The sequence below is a fragment of the Microcaecilia unicolor genome, chromosome 12 (genome assembly GCF_901765095.1).
Source record: "Microcaecilia unicolor chromosome 12, aMicUni1.1, whole genome shotgun sequence".
NCBI classification, from domain to species: domain Eukaryota; kingdom Metazoa; phylum Chordata; class Amphibia; order Gymnophiona; family Siphonopidae; genus Microcaecilia; species Microcaecilia unicolor.
Genome location: NC_044042.1, coordinates 94,707,912 through 94,733,145, shown reverse-complemented (window position 1 = coordinate 94,733,145; position 25,234 = coordinate 94,707,912). Strand labels below are relative to the sequence as shown.

Here is a 25,234-nt window from a genome sequence, read left to right as displayed (position 1 = left end):
GGTGTTGGTGTCTTGAGAATCTAAAGGTGAAGAAACAATGTGACAAGGCGACAGCAGTAGCCAGAAGGATGGTAGGCTGCATAGAGAGGGGTATAACCAGCAGAAGAAAGGAGGTGTTGATGCCCCTCTACAAGTCGTTGGTGAGGCCCCACTTGGAGTATTGTGTTCAGTTTTGGAGGCCATATCTTGCTAAAGATGTAAAAAGACTGGAAGCGGCGTAAAGAAAAGCTTAAAAAATGGTATGGGATTTGCAAACCATATGAGGAGAGACTTGCCAACCAGAACATGTATGCCTTGGAGGAAAGGAAAAATAGGGGTGACATGATACAGACGTTCAAATATTTGAAAGGTATTAATCCGCAAACAAACCTTTTTTGGAGAAGGGAAGGCAGTAGAAGAAGAGGGCATGAATTGAGGTTGAAGGGGGCAGACTCAGGAGTAATGTCAGGAAGTATTTTTTCACAGAGAGGGTGGTGGATATGTGGAATTCCCTCCCGTGGGAGGTGGTGGAGATGAAAACAGTAATGGAATTCAAACATGCGTGGGATAAACACAAAGGAATCCTGTTTAGAAGAAATGGATCCACGGAATATTAGCAAAGATTAGGTGGTGACGCTGGTAATTGGGAAGCGAAACCAGTGCTCGGCAGGCTTCTATGGTCTACGCCCTGATTGTGACTGAATAGATATGGATGGGCTGGAGTGTAAATTTTAAGGGGTTTCAACGTTAGCTTCAGAACTTAGTACAAGAACAGTGCTGGACAGACTTCTACGGTCTGTGCCCTGAGAATGGCAAGGACAAATCAAACTTGGGTATACATATAAAGTATCACATACCATGTAAAATGAGTTTATCTTGTTGGGCAGACTGGATGGACCGTACAGGTCTTTATCTGCCGTCATTTACTATGTTACTATGTAACTACTGTCGGCGCCTAAATTGGGCTGGCGGCACCCTTTAGTAAAAGGGCCCCTATATGTTCTCATTATCTCCTGTCCTGCTGTTGAAATACAGACAAAGTTGAGAGATTCTATGCAATTACATTTTCCATCAAATAAAAAGTGTTCAGTATCTAAAGATAAAAATATTCTTTTAACTATTTGATACCTTGTTTTTGGAGAACTATTTGAATAATTAACTGGCGTTTAGGAAGAATTAGAAAATTTGGTTATTCAAATAGTACCATGATTAAGATTCCTGTTATACCACTGTTATGTAAGGACATATACATTACACTGCAATTATTAAGGTTACTTAATTCTAACCAATTATGATGTTTACATTATTGTTAACTGAAAGTTTACACCATTTTTGTAATTATCTAGGTTATTCCTGCTTGTCTTTACAATGTAATCCATGTGGAACTTCACAGGTATACACGGAATATAAGTAAAGCGAATGCTACATACCTGTAGAAGGTATTCTCCGAGGACAGCAGGCTGATTGTTCTCACTGATGGGTGACGTCCTCGGCAGCCCCTCCAATCGGAATCTTCCTAGCAAAGTCCTTTGCTAGCTCTCGCGCGCCCGCGCGCACCGCGCATGCGCGGCCGTCTTCCCGCCCGAAACCGGCTCGAGCCGGCCAGTCCAGTATGTAGCAAGACAATACACTTCAAGGGAAGACACAACTCCAAAGGGGAGGCGGGCGGGTTTGTGAGAACAATCAGCCTGCTGTCCTCGGAGAATACCTTCTACAGGTATGTAGCATTCGCTTTCTCCGAGGACAAGCAGGCTGCTTGTTCTCACTGATGGGGTATCCCTAGCCCCCAGGCTCACTCAAAACAACAACATTGGTCAATTGGGCCTCGCAACGGCGAGGACATAACTGAGATTGACCTAAAAAATTTACCAACTAACTGAGAGTGCAGCCTGGAACAGAACAAACAGGGCCCTCGGGGGGTGGAGTTGGATCCTAAAGCCCAAACAGGTTCTGAAGAACTGACTGCCCGAACCGACTGTCGCGTCGGGTATCCTGCTGCAGGCAGTAATGAGATGTGAATGTGTGGACAGATGACCACGTCGCAGCTTTGCAAATTTCTTCAATGGAGGCTGACTTCAAGTGGGCTACCGACGCAGCCATGGCTCTAACATTATGAGCCGTGACATGACCCTCAAGAGCCAGCCCCGCCTGGGCGTAAGTGAAGGAAATGCAATCTGCTAGCCAATTGGATATGGTGCGTTTCCCTACAGCCACTCCCCTCCTATTGGGGTCAAAAGAAACAAACAATTGGGCGGACTGTCTGTGGGGCTGTGTCCGCTCCAGGTAGAAGGCCAATGCTCTCTTGCAGTCCAGTGTGTGCAGCTGACGTTCAGCAGGGCAGGAATGAGGACGGGGAAAGAATGTTGGCAAGACAATTGACTGGTTCAGATGGAACTCCGACACAACCTTTGGCAAGAACTTAGGGTGAGTGCGGAGGACTACTCTGTTATGATGAAATTTGGTGTAAGGGGCCTGGGCTACCAGGGCCTGAAGCTCACTGACTCTACGAGCTGAAGTAACTGCCACCAAGAAAATGACCTTCCAGGTCAAGTACTTCAGATGGCAGGAATTCAGTGGCTCAAAAGGAGGTTTCATCAGCTGGGTGAGAACGACATTGAGATCCCATGACACTGTAGGAGGCTTGACAGGGGGCTTTGACAAAAGCAAACCTCTCATGAAGCGAACAACTAAAGGCTGTCCTGAGATCGGCTTACCTTCCACATGGTAATGGTATGCACTGATTGCGCTAAGGTGAACTCTTACAGAGTTGGTCTTGAGACCAGACTCAGACAAGTGCAGAAGGTATTCAAGCAGGGTCTGTGTAGGACAAGAGCGAGGTTCTAGGGCCTTGCTGTCACACCAGACGGCAAACCTCCTCCACAGAAAGAAGTAACTCCTCTTAGTGGAATCTTTCCTGGAAGCAAGCAAGACGCGGGAGACACCCTCTGACAGACCCAAAGAGGCAAAGTCTACGCTCTCAACATCCAGGCCGTGAGAGCCAGGGACCGGAGGCTGGGATGCAGAAGAGCCCCTTCGTCCTGCGTGATGAGGGTCGGAAAACACTCCAATCTCCACGGTTCTTCGGAGGATAACTCCAGAAGAAGAGGGAACCAGATTTGACGCGGCCAAAAAGGAGCAATCAGAATCATGGTGCCTCGGTCTTGCTTGAGTTTCAACAAAGTCTTCCCCACCAGAGGAATGGGAGGATAAGCATACAGCAGGCCCTCCCCCCAATCCAGGAGGAAGGCATCCGATGCCAGTCTGCCGTGGGCCTGAAGCCTGGAACAGAACTGAGGGACTTTGTGGTTCACTCGAGATGCGAAGAGATCCACCAAGGGGGTGCCCCACGCTTGGAAGATCTGGCGCACCACTCTGGAGTTGAGCGACCACTCGTGAGGTTGCATAATCCTGCTCAGTCTGTCGGCCAGACTGTTGTTTACGCCTGCCAGATATGTGGCTTGGAGCACCATGCCGAGACGGCGAGCCCAGAGCCACATGCTGACGGCTTCCTGACACAGGGGGCGGGATCCGGTGCCCCCCTGCTTGTTGATGTAGTACATGGCAACCTGGTTGTCTGTCTGAATTTGGATAATTTGATGGGACAGCCGATCTCTGAAAGCCTTCAGAGCGTTCCAGATCGCTCGCAGCTCCAGGAGATTGATCTGTAGACCGCGTTCCTGGAGGGACCAGCTTCCTTGGGTGCGAAGCCCATCGACATGAGCTCCCCATCCCAGGAGAGACGCATCCGTTGTCAGCACTTTTTGTGGCTGAGGAATTTGGAAAGGACGTCCCAGAGTCAAATTGGACCAGATTGTCCACCAATAGAGGGATTCGAGAAAACTCGTGGACAGGTGGATCACGTCTTCTAGACCCCCAGCAGCCTGATACCACTGGGAGGCTAGGGTCCATTGAGCAGATCTCATGTGAAGACGGGCCATGGGAGTCACATGAACTGTGGAGGCCATGTGGCCCAGCAATCTCAACATCTGCCGAGCTGTGATCTGCTGGGACGCTCGCACCCGCGAGACGAGGGACAACAAGTTGGTGGCCCTCGCCTCTGGGAGATAGGCGCGAGCCGTCCGAGAATCCAGCAGAGCTCCTATGAATTCGAGTTTCTGCACTGGGAGAAGATGGGACTTTGGATAATTTATCACAAACCCCAGTAGCTGGAATAGAATCCCAGCCCTTCTTGCCCGGATGGCACGGGCTCGACCGCATTGGCGCTGAGAAGGGCGGAGAGTTCCTCTGCAAGTACCTGCTTGTGCTGGAAGCTGTAAGACTGAGCTCCCGGCGGACAATTTGGAGGTTTGGAGGCCAAATTGAGGGTGTATCCTTGCCGGACTATTTGGAGAACCCACTGATCGGAGGTTATGAGAGGCCACCTTTGGTGAAAAGCTTTTAACCTCCCTCCGACTGGCAGGTCGCCCGGCACTGACACTTGGATGTCGGCTATGCTCTGCTGGAGCCAGTCAAAAGCTCGCCCCTTGCTTTTGCTGGGGAGCCGCGGGGCCTTGCTGAGTCGCACGCTGCTGACGAGAGCGAGCGCGCTGGGGCTTAGCCTGGGCCGCAGGCTGTCGGGAAGGAGGATTGTACCTACGCTTACCAGAAGTATAGGGAACAGTCTTCCTTCCCCCGAAAAATCGTCTACCTGTAGAGATAGAAGCTGAAGGCTGCCGGCGGGAGAACTTGTCGAATGCGGTGTCCCGCTGGTGGAGAGACTCTACCACCTGTTCGACTTTCTCTCCAAAAATATTGTCTGCACGGCAAGGCGAGTCCGCAATCCGCTGCTGGAGTCTATTCTCCAGGTCGGCGGCACGCAGCCATGAGAGCCTGCGCATCACCACACCTTGAGCAGCGGCCCTGGACGCAACATCAAAAGTGTCATACACTCCTCTGGCCAGGAATTTTCTGCACGCCTTCAGCTGCCTGACCACCTCCTGAAAAGGCTTGGCTTGCTCGGGGGGAAGAGCATCAACCAAGCCCGCCAACTGCCGCACATTATTCCGCATGTGTATGCTCGTGTAGAGCTGGTAAGACTGAATCTTGGCCACGAGCATAGAAGAATGGTAGGCCTTCCTCCCAAAGGAGTCTAAGGTTCTAGAGTCTTTGCCCGGGGGCGCCGAAGCATGCTCCCTAGAACTCTTAGCCTTCTTTAGGGCCAGATCCACAACTCCAGAGTCGTGAGGCAACTGGGTGCGCATCAGCTCTGGGTCCCCATGGATCCGGTACTGGGACTCGATCTTCTTGGGGATGTGGGGATTACTTAGTGGCTTGGTCCAGTTCGCAAGCAATGTCTTTTTCAGGACATGGTGCAAGGGAACAGTGGACGCTTCCTTAGGTGGAGAAGGATAGTCCAGGAGCTCAAACATTTCAGCCCTGGGCTCGTCCTCCACAACCACCGGGAAGGGGATGGCCGTAGACATCTCCCGGACAAAGGAAGCAAAAGACAGACTCTCGGGAGGAGAAAGCTGTCTTTCAGGAGAGGGAGTGGGATCAGAAGGAAGACCCTCAGACTCCTCGTCAGAGAAATATCTGGGGTCTTCTTCTTCTTCCCACGAGGCCTCACCCTCGGTGTCAGACACAAGTTCACGGACCTGCGTCTGCAACCGCGCCCGGCTCGACTCTGTGGAGCCACGTCCACGATGGGGGCGTCGAGAGGTAGACTCCCTCGCCCGCATCGGCGAAGCTCCCTCCGCCGACGTAGTCGGGGAGCCCTCCTGGGAGGTGGCCGCAGTCGGCACCGCACGCGGTACCGACGTCGGGGACCTCACCCCGGGCGATGGGCCAGCCGGCGCCACGCTCGACGGTACCGGAGGCGCAAGCACCGCCGGTTACCGGAGGGGTAGGGCGCAACAGCTCTCCCAGAATCTCTGGGAGAACGGCCCGGAGGCTCTCGTTCAGAGCGGCTGCAGAGAAAGGCATAGAGGTCGATGCAGGCGTCGACGTCAGAACCTGTTCCGGGCGTGGAGGCTGTTCCGGGCTGTCCAGAGTGGAGCGCATCGACACCTCCTGAACAGAGGGTGAGCGGTCCTCTCGGTGCCGATGCCTGCTGGGTGCCGACTCCCTCGGCGACCCAGAGCTCTCGGTGCCGACACGGGGAGGGGACCGGTGTCGATGCTTCTTCGACTTCTTCCGAAGCATGTCACCGGAGCTCCCCAGCACCGACGAGGAGGACGTAGAATCCATCCGTCGCTTCCTCGGGGCCGAGACCGAAGAGGGTCGATCCCGGGGGGGCTGTACCGCAGGAGCCCTCAGGGTAGGAGGAGACCCACCCGAGGGCTCACCGCCACCAGCAGGGGAATGGACAGCCCTCACCTGCACTCCACTCGATGCACCACCGTCCGACGACATCAGGAGACGAGGTCCCGGTACCACCGACGTCGATGCAGCTATCCGATGTCTCGGCGCCGATGCAGAGGGCCGATGCCTCGATGCACTGGCAGCCAAGGATGAAGGTCTGGACGCTGATGACATCGATGCACACGATGACCCCGGTGCCGATGCCGACGAAGAGCCCGAGAACAAAACGTTCCACTGGGCTAATCTCGCTACTTGAGTCCGCCTTTGTAACAGGGAACACAGACTGCAGTTCTGGGGACGGTGCTCGGCCCCCAGACACTGAAGACACGAAGAGTGCCTATCAGTGAGCGAGATTACCCGGGCGCACTGGGTGCACTTCTTGAAGCCGCTGGAAGGCTTCGATGTCATGGGCGGAAAAATCGCGCCGGCGAAGTCAAAATCCGAAATGACGAATTTGGAGCACCAAAACTTTAAGGGAGAAAAATCTCGACCGAGGCCGAAAGAAGGCCTACCCCGACGACGAAAGAAAACTTACCGGGGCAAAAACTGGAAATACGGGAAGGGAAAACGAGACCCAAGGGGGTTTTCGGAGCACTTCCCGACAAATTTAAAGAACTTTTCCGAAGAAAAACACGTCAATATAAAACGGACGCGCGAGGTCGACTCTCCGGGGCTCGACACGACAAAAAACACAGCCGTACCGAGTGCGGACGAAAGAAGACTGGCCGGCTCGAGCCGGTTTCGGGCGGGAAGACGGCCGCGCATGCGCGGTGCGCGCGAGAGCTAGCAAAGGACTTTGCTAGGAAGATTCCGATTGGAGGGGCTGCCGAGGACGTCACCCATCAGTGAGAACAAGCAGCCTGCTTGTCCTCGGAGAAATTATATAATATAATGTAATGATGTAATGTAAACCCTTTATAAAATCCAGTTCTACTGCTACAGAAAAACAATCTTTTCCTACATGCCTGGACCTCATACAACTGCTTCTCAGCTCCAGTTTTTGTGCCAAAAAGCCAGTCAGCTTTTCAAGATATATGCAACGATAAGGTGTGCATTTTGGTTACTTCTGAAAAACAGACCAGATGTGGTAACTTCTATGCTGAAACAAGCTTCAAACCACAAAAGTTCTGATTTGTTTTTGAGAGCAAGTGATGGGGTTCACCAGTATTTCTAAAACATTCTGGGGCGTTTTCTAGTCGTTTTAAACAGACCTGCTGCATGTCCACTCATACCATAAATGTTACTACTGCAAGAAAAGCATCAAACATGGTAGCAGATAAGAGTCCTTCAGACCATCTACTGGGCTTTAATTCCTGTAGATTACTCTAAATGGTTGCTAATCAGTTCTTGATTCACTACACAGGATCCTGTCCTGGGTTCACCCCACTGCATACTGGGACTTATGGAAAAATTGTGTCTTGCCTGATAATTTTCTTTCCTTTAGTCAAAGAATATGAATCCAGAAACTGATCTATTATGTCCGATCACCAGGAGGTGAAGATAGAGAACATAGGAATAGCCATACTTAGACAAATGGTCCATCTAGCCCAGTATCCTGTTTCCAACAGTGACCAATCCAGGTCACAAATACCTGGCAGAAACCCAAATAGTAGCAACATTCAATGCCATCAATCCCAGGGCAAGAAGTGGCTTCCCATGTCTGTATCAATAAACTATGGATTTTTCTCCAGGACCTTGTCCAAATCTTTTTAAACCCAGATACGCTAACTGCTGTTACTACATCCTCTGGCAAAGAATTCATTGAGTGAAAAAATATTTCCTCCTATTTGTTTTAAAAGTGAACTCTGTCTTATAGGATGGTGAGTCTTCTGGCAAGTTAGTATGTCTCTTAACAAAGCAGAAAGAAAACATGAAGAAATCACAACCAAACTACTCCTTCCCCACAGTGAGAACGGTAAGTATCAAAATTGCCAATGTAGTGGAAACGGAAATAAACATGAATAAAACTTGAACAGAGAAAAACTGGTAAGCAGTCAGGGTGGGATTCTAGATTCATATGCTGTGACTAAAGGAAAGAAAATTATCAGGTAAGACATAATTTTACTTTCCTTGTCATCAAATGAATCCAGAAATTGATGGGATGTACCAAAGCAGCAGTTAAATAGGGTAGGAAGAACCAAGAGCAGAAGAAAGAACAGGAGCCAAATGATGCCTCTGATCTAGCCATGACATAAGTACATAAGTAATGCCATACTGGGAAAAGACCAAAGGTCCATCAAGCCCAGCATCCTGTCCCCGACAGCGGCCAATCCAGGTCAAGAACACCTGGCAAGCTACCCAAATGTACAAACATTTTATACAAGTTATTCCTGAAATTGTGGGTTTTTCCGAAGTCCATTTAGTAGCGGTCTATGGACTTGTCCTTTAGGAAACCGTCCAACCCCTTTTTAAACTCTGCCAAGCTAACCGCCTACACTACGTTCTCCGGCAACGAATTCACATCCACCTGTTCCACGCCACTCATTATTTTATACTAGTAAATCAGGCCTGTTTCTGACACAAATGAAACGGGCGCTAGCAAGGTTTTTGTCGGAGTGTGTATGTTTGAGAGTGACTGTGTGTGAGAGAGAGTGAATGTGCGAGTGTGTGTTTGTGACAGAGAGTGAGACTGCTGTGTGCGAGTGTGCCTGCTCTGTCCCCTGCCCCCCCTTCAGCCACCCAGCGATTCTCCTCTCTCCCCTACTCCCCCTGCAGCCACCCAGCGATTATCCTTTTTCTTGGCCCCTCCCCCCGTATCCACCAAGGCATGCTCTTCTCTCTCCTGCCCCCCCCGCCACCCAGCGACTCTCCTCTGTCCCCTGCTCTCCCTCCAGCCACCCAGCGATTCCCTTCTCTCCCTGGCCCCCCCTCCAGCCACCCAGCGATTCTCGTCTCTCCCGTGCCCCCCCTCCAGCCACCCAGTGATTTTTCTTTTTCTTCTGGCCCCCCTCCAGCCACCCAGCGATTCTCCATTTTCCCTTGCCCCCCTTCCAGCCACCCACCGATGCTCTTCTCTCCCCTGCCCCCCCTTCCAGCCACTAAGCAAATTTCATGTCTCCCCTGCTCCTAACGATACCAGCTCAGCGTGCAGATCGATTCGCCGCCGTACGTCCGTCCTCCCACCTCTGGTTGGTCAGCTTTTGCGTGTGACATTCCCAGAAGTATGGTACGTCACTTCATCAGATGGATGCATCCTCTCAGCGATCCCTTCACTCTCACTGTTCTGCCCTCGACGTCATCACGTTTTTACGCGAGGGCGGGGCAGAGAGAGATGTGACACCCTTACAAACTTACGAACCCTAAAGCCACGGAGACAGCTTCAGAACGTTGGAGGTGCGTTTTATTATAGTAGATACCTCTATCATGTCTCCCCTCAGCCATCTCTTCTCCAAACTGAAAAGCCCTAGCTTCCTTAGTCTTTCCTCATAGGGAAGTCGTCCCATCCCCGCTATCATTTTTGTCACCCTTCGCTGCACCTTTTCCAGTTCTACTATATTTTTCATGAGATGCGGCAACCAGAATTGAACACATCCACCCGGTAATGCTTGGAGAAGGAAAGCAAGGAAGCCCAAGTCACTGATCTACAAATCTTTTCCAGAGAATACCAGAGAGACTCTGCCCAAGAAGTTGACAGTCCTTTAGTAGAGTGGGCTTTCAAAGACAAAGAAAAATGGCTTACGTAAAAGATATGCTGAGAAAATGGTTTCCTTAATCCATTGAGCTATAGCAGCCTTTTGAAGTTGCAGAACCTTATTCGGATCCCTGAAAACAACAAAAAGGTGATCCGACTGCCGGAATTCATTTGTGATCTCCAAATCAGAAAGAAGTAGAGAGATCGTGGATGCTTTTCAAAGTGCTCTGCTCAGACAAATGGTGACGGAACCCACCTAGGCTGCAGCGACCATCAAACAGTTTGGTTTGATATAACAGCTGAAGTGGAGGGCGGCCATCCAAACTCAAAGTCCTTGATTTCAAGCATGCTGACTTTAGTAAAATGGGAGAATACCTGAGGAAGGAGCTGATGGGTTGGGAGGACATATGAGAAGTGGAAGGACAGTGACCCAGGCTGAAAGAAGCTATAAATATGGCCACAAACCTTTATGTAAGGAGAGTAAATAAGCAAGAGACAAAGGAAAGCGATATGGTTCTCCAAGCAAGTGACTGAGAAAATAAAGGCTAAATGGTTGGCATTCATGAAATACTGAAAAACTCAAGAAGAAGAAGAGGAACACGGAGAGGAATACCAGATGAAACTGAAAGAAGCCAAGAGAGAGATACGTCTGGCGCAAGCGAAAGAACAAATGGCTAGAAATGTAAGGAGGGGCAATAAAAATTTCTTCAGGTACATTAGTGAAAGGAGGAAGACTAAAAAGGGAATTGTGAGACTGAAAAATGCTAAGAAACCGCTATGTAGATAATGATAAAGAAAAAGCAAATTTGCTAAACAGATACTTTTGTTCTGTTTTCACAAAAGAAAATCCTGGAGAAGGACCACAATTGACTGGTAAAAGTACATATGAGAATGGAGTGAATAAAGCACCGTTCACAGAAGAGAGTGTGTATGAACAACTTGAAAATCTAAAGGTGAACAAAGCCATGGGATCCACCCCAGGATATTGAGGGAGCTCAGAGAGGTTCTGGCGGATCCTCTTAAAGATTTGTTTAATAAATCCTTGGAGACGGGAGAGGTTTCGTGGGATTGGAGAAGAGCAGACGTGGTCCCTCTTCACAAAAGTGGTGATAAGGAAGAAGCTGGAACATACAGGCCTGTAAGCCTCACTTCGGTTACTGGAAAAGTAATGGAAGCGATGCTGAAGGAAAGGATAGTGAATTTCCTGGAAGCCAATAAGTTGCAAGATCCGAGACAACATGGCTTTACCAAAGGTAAATCATGCCAAACGAATCTCATTGAATTCTTTGACTGGGTGACCGGAGAACTGAATCACGGACGTGCTATAGACGTAATCTACTTAGATTTCAACAAGGCTTTTGACACGGTTCCCCACAGGAGGCTCTTGAATAAACTTGACAGGCTGAAGATAGGATCCGATGTGGTGAACTGGATTAGGAACTGGCTGACAGACAAATGCCAGAGGGTGGTGGTTAATGGAATTCGCTCGGATGAGGGAAAGGTGAGTAGTGGAGTGCCTCAGGGATCGGTGCTGGGGCCGATTCTGTTCAATATATTTGTGAGCGACATTGCCAAAGGGTTAGAAGGTAAAGTTTGCCTTTTTGCGGATGATACCAAGATTTGTAAGAGTGGACACCCCGGAGGGAGTGGAAAACATGAAAAAGGATCTGCAGAAGCTAGAAGAATGGTCTAAGGTTTGGCAATTAAAATTCAATGCGAAGAAATGCAAAGTGATGCACTTAGGGAGTAGAAATCCACGGGAGACGTATGTTAGGCAGTGTGAGTCTGATATGTACAGACAGGGAGAGGGATCTTAGGGTGATAGTATCTGAGGATCTGAAGGCGACAAAACAGTGTGACAAGGCAGTGGCCGTAGCCAGAAGGTTGCTAGGCTGTATAGAGAGAGGTGTGACCAGCAGAAAGAGGTGTTGATGCCCCTGTATAAGTCGTTGGTGAGGCCCCACCTGGAGTATTGTGTTCAGTTTTGGAGGACGTATCTTGCTAAGGATGTAAAAAGAATTGAAGCAGTGCAAAGAAAAGCTACAAAAATGGTATGGGATTTGCGTCACAAGACGTATGAGGAGAGACTTGCTGACCTCAACATGTATAATCTGGACGAAAGGAAAAACAGGGGTGATAAAACTAACCTGTTTAAAAAGGCCTACCTTACCGATCCAACTTAAATGCCTGAACTCTGCAACACAACAAAACCAAAGCCCGTAATGGCATAACTCTTACGCTCTACGATTCCCTATTGTGTCTGTTCCACATGAACCTTAATTTTACCCCATCACTTTGTATGTGTTCATACCAAAGTCGGCGAACGCCTCTCTGGTACTATGTAAGCCACATTGAGCCTGCAAATAGGTGGGAAAATATGGGATACAAATGTAATCCTATATAATAATTTGCACCATGAACGTTCCATGAAGCTGCCTGGGCCCATGCCTCCATTCTGATTGGCTGTGCCTGGAACTGAAGCCTCGGATGACATCATCCAGAGAGCCCAAGCAACAGCAGTGCAGGCCCAGGCAGCTTCATCGAACATTCATGGAAAATAAAAGATAAGAAAAAGAAAGGACAAAAACCAACCCCCCCCCCCCCCCCCCAGAAAAGCAGATTAAAAGAGTTTTGCTTGCTTTACCTCCCGCCGGCCACCTGAACAGCAGTGCTGCCTCCAAACCCTCACGAGCACACACACAATAAACAGCGCGCGCGGAGCTCACCGGACTCTGCAGGATGTCGGCGGTGCAGCAAACACTGAGCAGGAGGGAACAGAGGAAGACTCCCTGGCTCACGAGCCGCTCTCTCCTGTGCCGCCTCAAGCCCTTCACACGCCAATGGCCGTTGCCACTGCTACTGCCCTGTGCTTCCATATCACAGGGTGCAGCCCAGGGTCCCCGGCTTGGCGCCCACACATCTCCCTCTAGGCAGCGCGATACTGGCTGCAGCCTGGGCCCCTGAGAGGCACTGCGGGGCTGCAAGCGGGGTGCACTACTCTCTCGACTGCAGGACTCGACGTAAGACGCATACCTCTCCCTCCTGTTGAGTTCCAACTGCGGTGCCAGACGGAGCACAATCTGTCAGTGCCTCCTGCCACTTTCTGAGTCGGATGAGTACTGCGCAAGCGCCCCACTACCCCCACTCAGCTGTCTCAAGGGCTCTCCCGTCCCCCAATCCCCTGGAGGGAGGGGGAGACCCTGAAACTCGGATGAAGGAGGGGGGAGACCCTGAAATTCAGAGGGAGGGAGGGGATGACCATGGCACTAAAACAGAGGGAGGGAGGGGGAGGGAACGATGACCCTGGAATTGGGAGGGAGGGGGGACGAGGACCCTGGAACAGGGAGGGAGGGAGGGAGGGAGGGAGGGAGAGAGAGGGGGGGCCCTGGGACAAACTCTCATTCTCACACACACACTCGCACCCAGTCTCACTCTCTCTCACACACACACTCGCACATTCAATCTCCCTCACAAAGTGACTATCACACACACTCTCTCTCAAACAAACACACTCCGAGGAAAACCTTGCTAGCGCCCGTTTCATATGTGTCTGAAACGGGCCTTTTTTACTAGTAAATAAATATGATACAGACGTTCAAATATTTGAAAGGTATTAATCCGCAAACGAACCTTTTCCACAGATGGGAAGGCGGTAGAACTAGAGAACATGAAATGAGATTGAAGGGGGGCAGACTCAAGAAAAATGTCAGGAAGTATTTTTTCACGGAGAGAGTGGTGGATACTTGGAATGCCCTCCCACGGGAGGTGGTGGAGATGAAAACGGTAATGGAATTCAAAAATGAGTGGGATAAACATAAAGGAATCCTGTTGAGAAGGAATGGATCCTCAGAAGCTTAGCGGAGATTGGGTGGCAGCACCAGTGGTGGGAGGTGGGGCTAGTGCTAGGCAGACTTCTACGGTCTGTACCCTGAAAATGGCAGATACAAATCAAGGTCAGGAATACACATAAAGTAGCACATATGAGTTTATCTTGTTGGGCAGACTGGATGGACCGTACAGGTCTTTCTCTGCTGTTATCTACTATGTTACTATGTTAACGCAGCAAACCACGGCGGACATCAAGTGAATGCAGTTTTTTAAAAAAGATGGCAGAAAAGGAGGTTGGTTAATGCAGAAGGATGATACAACCTTTGGTAAAAAGGAATGAACTGGCTGAACCAAGACCCCAGCCTTGGTGAAAGAAAGGAAAGGATCCACGCACATTAAGGCCTGAAGATCAAAAATCTGTCAAGTCAAAGTGATAGCCACTAGGAACACCATCTTCTAAGTAAAATCTTTGAGAGCGACAGATTTCCATGGCTCAAAAGGTGCCTTCCGGAGCGCCTTAAGGACCAAATTGAGATTCCAGGTCATATAGCGCTGATGAATAGGGGGATTAATTTAAATAACTCCCTTAAGAAAATCACACTACAACACAGTGTGAGCCTCCAAAGATTAACGAGTCACATATTCTCTAACAGGAGAGGGCTGTGACTTGAACCTTGAGAGAGTTCAAGGTCAGGCCCTTCTGAAAACCATCCTGTAAAAAGGTGAGAATCTGAGGCAAGGTAGCTGAAGACTTCAAAACCGATCTTTCCGAGTACCTGGGACTCAAAAAAACCACCATACCCAAGAATATAACGAAGAATAACGCTGCTTACATGCTTGTAATAAAAGGTAGCTATGACACCTTCTGAGCAATCTTTCCTTCTCAACAGCCAAACCACAAGACCAAAGGGGGATGGATCCTGCATTAGAACTGGCCCCCGAGACGGTAGGTCTTGATGACGAAATGGATGGAAAGGAAATGGACTAGATCTGTGTACCATGGCCTTCAGGGCCAGTCTGATTAGTATCAGTAAATCGGGATGAAGAAGAATTTTGTGTAGGATTATCATCGGCCAGGGTGAGGATATGTAGAGAAATTTCCCCCTGGCCACTCCTGAAGAAGTGCATCTTACCCCTCGGAAACACACTCTTCTTCAGCTAAAGAATTTGGGACTTCGGCATTGCATCTGGTTGCCATTAAATCTAAGACAGGGGTCCCCCATCTCTGAGTGATCATGGAAAAGACCATCAGAGACAACTCCCATTCTGTTAGGTCCAGAGTTCCTGCTGAGGTAGTCCACTTGAACGTTCAGATGTCCGGCAATGTGGGCAGCTGAAATCATGGGCCCACTGAATCAAGCCTCCAGAGCAAGGATCACATGGTGAGTTCCCCCTTGCCTGTTTATGTACGCTACTGTTGTCACACTGTCTAAGAAGATCCATACCAGGTGTCCTCTGAGGATATTGTGGAAGGCCTTCCGAGCCAATCAGACACTCTGAGCTCCAGCCGACTGATTGGCCAGAGGGCTTCCACCTTGGACCAAAGGCCTTAAGTAGTGATGAAGACAATGAGGTCCCCAAGGCTGGCATCCCTTGTGACCACCATTCACTGAAGGATCAACGAGACACCTTGGAAGAGATTGCAGACCTGAAATGTAGGCGTGTTTCCCTGGATCTCACCTCTGTTGGGCCTGCAGCCTGGCTACAACATGAATAATCTTTTCTGAAGCACTATGGATTCTGCAGCCTGAGGCCTGGCTACATCATGAACCATCTTTTCTGATGGATTCTGCATTTCTTTCCTGGCACAGCTGTGCTAGTGACTTCACCCAAGGACAGGTTGTTTACTCGCTTTAGCCTTCCAGTTATCGCCTGAGAAGTTGCAGAGGAGAAAGCTTCACAGAGTATCTTGTGTGAAACTGTGTAGGAGAGTTTTGCACTGCAAGACATGATTGAGGTAATGCTACTACTACTAAGCACTTCTATAGTGCTACTAGACGTATGCGGCGCTGTACACAATATATGCAGGTACATCTCTGTCCCTAGAGGGCTCACAGTCTAAGTTTTTGTACCTGGGGTAATGGAGGATTAAGTGACTTTCCCAAGGTCACAAGGAGCTGCAGTGGGAATTGTGTTTAACCTCATTAACAAGGCTACAACTAAAGCCCAAGGTCTTACTGCGATGACCGTATGTAACATGGTTCCTGATTGGTCCTGGTTTGTCACCTGTGGACCTGGAGGGCAGGGCCAATTCTGGACATAAGAGAGAGAGAAGAACAGAAGAACAGGGGAGCTGATGGTGTATGCATCGCTCTCAGAGGAGGAAGACTGATTTGCCCAAACACCTGTGAACTGTACTTCTTTGTGGTAAGTGCAACACAAGGCCAAGTTCAAAAGTGGCTTTGTGGCTTCTAAAGACTTGAGTATGTAGTTGACTGCAGTGCAAAGACACATTTGTCTACAACCTGACATCTGAAGAGGCTCGCAGGTAATCTGCTAGAGCCTGGAAACTTCTGTGTTTGCCTTTGCATCGCCTAAGGTCCCTGGTATGCTGGTGTGCGCTGTGCACTTCTGCCTAGTCCAGTTTATTGTCTGAGATTCTTGCCTGTTTCTAGTAGTCTTTGTGTAGGTTATCTTGTACTTTATTGCTTGTTCCCAGTCTTGTTTCTTGTTTGTATTTCTCTGTCTAGTTCTTGGTTGTCTGCGTTTCTTGTTTAGTGGCTGCTCTGCAGCTTTCAGTTCCTGACCCTTTTGGCCTGTCCACTTCCTGCCTAGTGGGTATCCAGTTCCTGCCCTGTCCGGTAAGTCCTGCCGGCCACCTGCACCCAGGGGCTCAACTCCTGAGGAACGGTGTTCAAGTGCAGGTGACGTCTAGCTGTCCCTGTCAGAGTTCTGTCTTATCCCTGTGTGGGGTGGTTTTGCCTGCCGCTGCCGCTCCTCGGCAGTGGCCCAAGGGCTCACAAACCTAGTTCCTGCCTTGAAAACGTGACACAGAATCGCAAACCTTAAGAATCATTAATGAGGTGGCCAGATTGGAATATGAAAATATGCTTCCTTGAGATTCAGAGAAGTAAGAAACTCTCTGGGATGGACAGTCTCCATGTAAAAATACTTGACTCCAAGGAACGTATTCATCTTCTTGAGATCGAGGACTAGACGAAAGGAACACCCTTTTTTGGGAACCACAAAATAAATAGAGTAATGACTCGTTCCTGAGAGGGGACAGGCAGAATAGACTCCCAATGTGCGAAGATTGTGAAGAGTGGCAAGGACTGCACTTCTCTTGAGCCAAGCTTTGCACAGGGATTCAAAATAAATTTTTCTATTTGACATGTCTAATCTGTAACCTTCTCTGACAATGTCTAAGACTCACTGGTCTGATGTTATCTTGGTCTACTCCTAGTAAAAACTGGACAACTGTCCTATCAGTTGGTGCAAGGAGTGGACCAGAACACAATCATTGTAGATTATATGGAGAAGGCGCTAACCTGGAAATTTGATGAGAAGTCCTCCTGTCATCCCAAAGGGACTGCTTGGGCTGATACTTGGGCCTCTGAAAAGACTGAGAATAACCCAATCTATTTGCTTGGCTTCCTTCAATTGAGGCTGAGATTGAGAGGATCTATAGGTTGGCTTAGGTTTACCTTCAGGTAGACCCTGTGTCAGAGTCTGTCAAATCTTAGACCAATCGTTTTAAATCCTCCCAAAACAGGAGCTTGCCCTGAAAGGGAAACTTATGAGATGCTGCTTAGCAGTTACCACTAAGGCCATTTGTTAAAATAAAAAAGAGTAGCTATACTGGGTCAGACCAATGGTACATCTAGCCCAGTATCCTGTTTTCCAAACAGTGGCCAAGCCAGGTCACAAGTACCTGGCAGAAACCTAATTAGCAGCAACATTCCATGTCACCAATCCCGGGGCAAGCAGTTGCTTCCCCACATCTGCCTCAATAACTATGGACTAGTCCTCCAGGAATTTGTCCAAACCTTTTTTAAACCCAGATACGCTAACAGTTGTTATTACATCCTCCAACAAAGAGTGAAAAAATATTTCCTCCTATTTGTTTTAAAAGTATTTCCATATAACTTCATTAAGTGTCCCCTAGCCTTTGTACTTTTAGAATGAGTAAATAACTGATTCACTTCTCTTTCTACACCACTCAGGATTTTGCAGACCTCAATCATATCTCCCCTTATCCGTCTTTTTTTCCAAGCTGAACAGCCCTAATCTCTTTAGCCTTTCTTCATACAAGAGAAGAGGAGTTCCACACCCTTTATCATTTTGGTCACTTTTCTTTGAACCTTTTCTAATTCCAATATATCTTTTTTGAGATATGGCGACCAGAACTGAACACAATACTCAAGGTGCAGTCGCACCATGGAGAAATACAACGGCATTAGAGTATTTTCGGTTTTATTTACCATTCCTTTCCTAATAATTCCTAGAAACCTGTTTATTTGGCCGCCGTTGCACACTGAGCAGAAGATTTCAGCGTGTTATCTACAACGACACCTAGCATCAGTTAACTATGATTTGGATTATTCTTTCCAATGTGCATAAGCTTGCATTTGTCCACATTAAATTTCATCTGCCATTTGGATACCCAGTCTTCCAGTTTCCTAAGGTCTTCTTGCAATATTTCACAGGCCGCACGTGTTTTAACAACCTTGAATAGTTTTGTATCATCTGCAAATTTAATCACCTCATTCATCATTACAATTTCCATATCATTTATAAATATGTTAAATAGCACCGGTATCAATACAGATCCCTGCGACACTCCACTGTTCACTCTCCTCCATTGAAAGAAGCGACCATTTAACACTATCCTCTGTTTTCTGTCCTATAACCAATTCCTAATCCACACCAGAACCTTGCCTCCTATCCCATAATTCTAATTTTCTCAGGAGTCTCTCATGAGGAACTTTCTCAAAAGCTTTCTGAAAATCTAGATAAAGTGAGACAAGACTTCCCTCGGCTGAACCCATACTGACTGTGTCCCATTAAACCATGTTTGTCTACGTGTTCTGTAATTTTAATCTTTATAATAGTTTCTACTATTTTGCCCAGCACCAATGTCAGGCTTACCAGTCTGTAATTTCCCGGATCACCCCTAGAACCCTTTTTAAAAATAGGAGTCACATTGGCTACTCTCCAATCTGGACAATATGGACAATTTTAAACGACAGGTTACATATTACTAACAGCAGATCAGCAATTTCATGCTTGTGTTGAGTACCCCTGGATATATGCCAACCTGTCCAGGTGATTTACTACTCTTTAATTTGTCAGTTTGGCTCAGTACATCTTCCAGGCTCACCAAGATTTCTTTCAGCTCCTCCGCATCATCACCTTTGAAAACCATTTCCAGTACAGGCAGGTCTCTTACATCTTCTTCCGTAAAGACAGAAGCAAAGAATTCATTCAGTTTCTCCGCTATGACCTTGTACTCCCCAAGCGCCCCTTTTATTTAGATGAAGTTCTGATGGGATCATAAAAGGAATCAGCCATATAGGCTAGACCATTCTCTATACTACGAAAATTCACTGACACTGGAGAATCCAGATCACCCAGTCAGAAGCTCGCTGAACCCAAGATAAACAAGTCCTAGTGTATCCTAAGTAGTATCCTAAGTAGGCACTAGCAGCAGCCTAACACTCCTAGGCTCAGCTGAACTAGAAGCCAGAACAGAAGACAAGAACAGGCAAATGGGATCCCTTAGGAAAAGGAGGAGTCAGTGGTTACTGAGGAGGGGCAGACTTGATGGGTCATTTGGCCCTTATCTGCCATCATGCAACTCTGAAGAAACCAGATGCCGAAGTGAGACTGTCCACCACCTGCTGGACATAGAGAGATACTAACTCACCAGAAGCCTCACCATCCGGTAAGACAGAGTTCAATTGTGCTCTCTAACTTCACCTGTTGGTAGATGGACATTACCTATCAGTTTCTGGATTCACATGCTGCTGATGACAAGGAAAATTCAGATTACCAAATGAATTTCCTAAAAAAAGCAATCTGTTGGTAGCTGGCAATTGTTTATTAATATGATATACCACCTCTTTCGAATACAAGTCAAGGTGGTTTATATACAATTGTACAGGTACTTCCACTGGCCCTAATGGGCTCACAATCTAAGTAGTATATTGTATCTGGGGCAATGGAGGGCTAAGTGACTTGCCCATGGGGAGCTGCAGAGAGAATTAAACCCAGTTCCCCAGGATCTCAACCCACTGCCGAGCATTAGGCAGCAGTGGGAATCGAACCCGGTTCCCTAGGTCCGCAACCTGCTGCACTAAGCATTAGGCCACTCCTCCTTTCCTACCCACCCAACACCTGTGAGGCGATTCCAGATTTTTTCCTCCTGGAGTAAGGTTTCAGGAGCTCAGTTCCTCTAAACCCTGGCAAGTTTCATGTATCTGTAGCATTAAACCTGAAATCAATTTTTAATATCAGTTGTCTACCATAGCACCATCACTCAAGAACAGAACTGCCCTATATTGGAAAAAAAGTAACTGAATTGTTTTACCTGTTTGAAAAAGGAATGGCTGAGTAAGGCAGCAGCACTTGGCCTGTAGAAGAAAAATTGAAAGGACACAATATAAAACACAGCCAGGATGCAAGTCATGACTTGCAGCTGAATCTGAGTATCTCTACCCCTTCTTATAATCCTGCCACTAAAGTAGGTGTGTTCTGTGTATGCATATCCTGTACTATGTATGTCATTTGCATTCCCCAGTACCTAACAAGGATAAATTAGGCCTTACCTGCTAATTTGCTTTCCTTTGTCCCTCCGGACCGGCCCAGAATGTGACTGACTGGTTGTGCACGCCTTCCAGCAGGTGGAGACTGAGAAAAAAAACTGTGACTCTAGCGAGCCAATAAGAGCCCTTACCAGCTAGAGAAAGATCCAGTAACAAAGTACCAAAGCAGAAGTAAAGCCACAGAAGAAATAAATGATCTGTGCATCAAAAACCTGAGCAGCCACTGGCACATTGCCAACATGACATTTAGATAACCAGAAAATACTTTTTTTTTTCCTGAATACAGAAATAAACAACAAAACTAGCAGCACAGCTCCGAATAAAGAAATATCTCTTAACCCCTGAAAACACAGATACCTGAATGTGACTGATGGGAAGTAACAAAGCAGTGAAATTATGGGAGGGACCCTAGTAGTCCCGCCGTCAAGACGTGCGCTCCGAAAGCAACCTGCTGACAACTCAGGACATCCAAACGATAGTGCTTAGAAAAAGAATGCAAAGACGACCAAGTCGCTGCCCTACAAATGTCCTCCGGAGGCACCAGACAACGCTCTGCCCAAGATGCTGCCTGACCTCTTGTAGAGTGAGCCTTAACATGCTCTGGAACAGGTTTCCCAGAAAGAAGGTAAGCTGAGGCAATCATTTCTTTAAGCCACCGGTTATCAATACAAATCAAACAAAATAAAACATGGAAAAGAAAATAAGATGATACCTTTTTTATTGGACATAACTTAATACATTTCTTGATTAGCTTTCGAAGGTTGCCCTTCTTCCTCAGATCGGAAGGGCAACCTTCGAAAGCTAATCAAGAAATGTATTAAGTTATGTCCAATAAAAAAGGTATCATCTTATTTTCTTTTCCATGTTTTATTTTGTTTGATTTCTATTGATAACCTTAAGAGTGGACTAACACGGCTACCACACTCCTCTATTTAAGCCACCGGGAAATAGAGGGCTTAGAGGCCATAAACCCTTTACGTGAACCTCCGATCAGAATAAACGATCGGATCACCGAATGTCATCAGTAGACTTGATATACTGTTTCAACACCCATTTTTACAACCAAACGCTTCAAATGCCGCTGCTCCGGAGAAAGAACCTAACACAGGCAAAACCACCGGCTGAGATACATGAAAACAAGTCACAACCTTGGGAAGAAAGGAAGGAACTGGCCGCAAAACTACCCGATCAGAAGAGAACTCCAAAAATGGTGAGCTACATGACAGCGCCTGCAACTCCGAAACTCGCCTAGCCGAAGCAACGGCCACCAAAAATACTGTCTTCAGAGTCAAGTCTTTCAGAGAACAGGACGACAAACGCTCGAAGGGAGGCTTAGTAAGAACCGAAAGCACTAAATTCAGATCCCAACGAGGAAAAGAACATTGAGATGGGGAACAAAGGAGATTAACCCCCCTTCAAAAAACGCAGCACATCCAGATGACTAGATAGAGCTCTCCCTTGGACACGACCACGAAAACATGTCAAAGCTGCAATCTGCACTTTAAGAGAAGCCAAAGCAAGACCTTTGTCATAACCCTGCTGCAAAAAATCCAAAATTTGCGGAACAGAGGAATAGACTAAACTCCTTAAACCACGCCTCAAAAAAACCTCCAGGTGCGCACATAATTCAAAGTGGTAGAACGGCGACGAGAGCGAAGTACAGTAGCAATGACCTTAGCGGAATAACCTTTCTTAGTCAGCTTAACCCTCTCAAGAGCCAGGCCGTAAGACAGAATCGAACTGGATCCACCACCGGACCCTGCGTCAACAGATCTTGTGTGACAGGACGTCTGAAGGGAACATCTATCAGAAGACACCGCAGGTCAGCGTACTACGGTCTGCGAGGCCAATCCGGTGCCACTAAGATCAGACGCCCCCTATGAGTCTCAACCTTCTGAATAAGATGCCCTATCAGAGGCCATGGAAGAAAGGCATACAGTAGACTGGTTGGCCAGGATTGAAGAAGAGCGTCTACGCTCTGCGCTTTGGGATCCTTGTGACGACTGAAGAACAGAGGAAGTTCTGCATTGCAGGAGGAGGGAAACAGATCCATTCTGGGACACCCCCAACGACTGACCAGTTGCCGAAACGCCACTTCACTTAGAGACCACTCTCCGGGATCGAGCAAGTGACGACTGAGAAAATCTGCTTGAACATTTAGGACCCCTGCCACGTGAGCCGCTGATAGAGCTACCAGATGGACCTCTGCCCACTGAAACAGCAGCGACGCCTCTCACTCCAATGGTAGGCTCCTCGTCCCTCCTTGCCGATTGATATACGCTACCGAGGTGTCATTGTCTGACATCACTCGGACTTCTCCGCCTTTCAGAAGATGAAGAAAACCCTGGAGTGCCAAATTGCTCTGGTCTCTAACAGGTTGATTGAGAAAGATGTCTCCTGACGAGTCCAGAGGCCCTGAGCAAACTGTTCCTGACAGTGAGCTCCCCAGCCTTGGAGTCTGGCATCTGTCGTCACAACAGCTGGGCTGATCTAGAGGCATACCTTTGGTCAGATTGGCCTCTCAAAGCCACCATCAAAGATTGGTCTTCACCTGGAGCGAAAGTGGTAATCTCTGATGAAGAGAATCCCTCTGCGACGACCATCTCGACAGAAGTGACCTTTGGAGAGTCCTCATGTGAGCCCTGACCCAGGGCACCGCCTCGATCGTTGCCGCCATGGATCCCAGAACCTGTAGATAGTCCCTTGACGGTCTCGAATTCTGCAAGAACTGACTAATCTGAGACTGTAATTTGAGGACAGGGGCCGGTGGAAGAAACATGTGACTCTGCCTTGTGTCGATCAGGACTCCCAGTTACTCTAACGACCGAGAAGGCTGAAGACGGCTCTTCTGCATATTGACTACCCAACCTAGGGACTGTAAGAATTCTACCACCCGAGCTGTCACCTGAACACTATCATGGTAAGGCTTTGCCCGGATCAACCAATCATCTAAGTAAGAATGGATTAAAATGACTTCCGTTCTGAGAGCCGCAGCTACAACAACCATGACCTTGGTAAACGTACGAGGAGCAGTCGCCAGTCCGAAGGGTAGAGCCCAAAACTGAAAGTGCTGACCTAGCACTGCAAAACAGAGGAAACGTTGATGTGCAGGACGAATAGGAATGTGGAAATAGGCTTCTGTAAGATCGAGAGGTCAGAAACTCCCCGGACCGTATCCATACGAAACGAGGGCACCTTGAGAGCTCGATTGACCGCCTTGAGATCTAAAATCGGTCGGAAGGAACCCTCTTTCTTGGGTACCAGAAAGTAAATGGAGTAACGGCCTTGACGCCGTTCCGCCAAAGGGACTGGACAAATTGCTCGGAGGTCCAGAAGTCTGCGAAGAGTATCTGACGGCTCTGGCCTTCATGCGAGAATGGCAAGGAGATTGTAGGAAAGCGTCTGACAAAGGATGAGCAAACTCTAAGACATACCTGTCTCGAATAACCTCTAGTACCCACTGGTCCGAAGTAATCTGGGCCCACCTCCCTTGAAATTGTGCTAACCAAGCACCTACTTGGACTAGAGGCTGGGCCCGCAAACCTTTATTGTTCAGGACGGGAGGAGGAGGAAAAGGAATTCCCTGCCTCTCAACCTCCCCTACGACTTCCTCGAAAGGACTGAGTCCTTTGGAAAAACCTGGAGCGTTGCACCGGAAAAACTCTGTCCAGTCGATAACAACAAAAATCACAGCCTCTACCACGACCTGAAAAATTGCCACGGCCAGAACCTCTGGGATGATCCTCAGGCAATCTTGGAACCTTAGCCTCACCCAAGCTATGCACCAGCTTGTCTAATCCTTCATGAAACAGAAAAGAACCCTTAAAGGGAAATTTACTAAGCTTGGACTTAGAAGCCGCATCCGCCAACCAGCCACGCAGCCAAAGTGTACGAAGGGCCACGACGGAAAGAGCCATAGACTTAGAAGAAGCCCTAAGCAAATCATAAAGAGCATCTGCCAAAAAGGCAGAACCCATTTCCAACTTTGCCACTTCAGCATCAACAGCTGAAAGATCATCTGAAGAACGGTCCAAAACTCTTTCTGACCAGCGGAAATAATATTTCGCTACTAAGGACCCACAAATTGCGGCCTGCACTGCCAGAGCAGAAACATCAAAGGAATTCTTCAGCAAGGATTCAATACAGCAATCCTGGGTATCTCACAGCACCGTTCCACCGTCCATGGAAACCGTGTTTCGCTTGCTAACTGCGGAAACTACCGCATCCACTACTGGAGGGTGCAAAAGGTCTTTATCTGAGTCAGGAACCGGATAAAGCCTGACCACAGATCTAGCAAGCCGAAAAGCAGAATCAGGAATCTCCCACTGAGCCTGAATAATATCCCTAATATCCTGATGCATAGGAAAAGATCTACCTGCTCTGCGAATACCCTTGACCAGCAAATTCACCTTTCTAGGCTCGGCCACTTGGACATCTTGGCCATCAAAATGCAAAGTAGAAGAAACCTGAGAAATAAGCTCCTGAAGTCCATTTTTATGAAAAATCCTTACCACCGAAGGATCCTCCTCCGCAGAAAGAGATTCTTCTCCATCTTCTGTCTGTTCAAGGTCCTCAGAAAATTGCTCCTCGGGTAACCATGCTTCTTCTTCTAAGGATGGCATTTCCTGATCAGGGGTAAAAGAAAAATCCTGTTCTGCCTCCACAGAGTGTCTGACCCGTTTTACAGCCAAAGAGGAGATCTTTTTCCTGGAGGGTCCACAGGAGCAGCTTT

The 25,234-nt window shown here is 48.1% G+C and overlaps 1 protein-coding gene across 4 annotated transcripts in view; it reads right to left on the bottom strand.

Moving 5' to 3' along the window:
* Positions 1-25,234, bottom strand: part of STRADA (STE20 related adaptor alpha) — a 120,893-nt gene that overhangs the window by 10,130 nt on the left and 85,529 nt on the right. For all 4 annotated transcript variants that reach the window (XM_030220806.1, XM_030220810.1, XM_030220807.1 and 1 more), the window contains one exon: positions 20,268-20,310. In XM_030220806.1, coding sequence (XP_030076666.1) covers positions 20,268-20,310 — 43 coding nt within the window. The remainder of the gene's footprint in view (positions 1-20,267; positions 20,311-25,234) is intronic.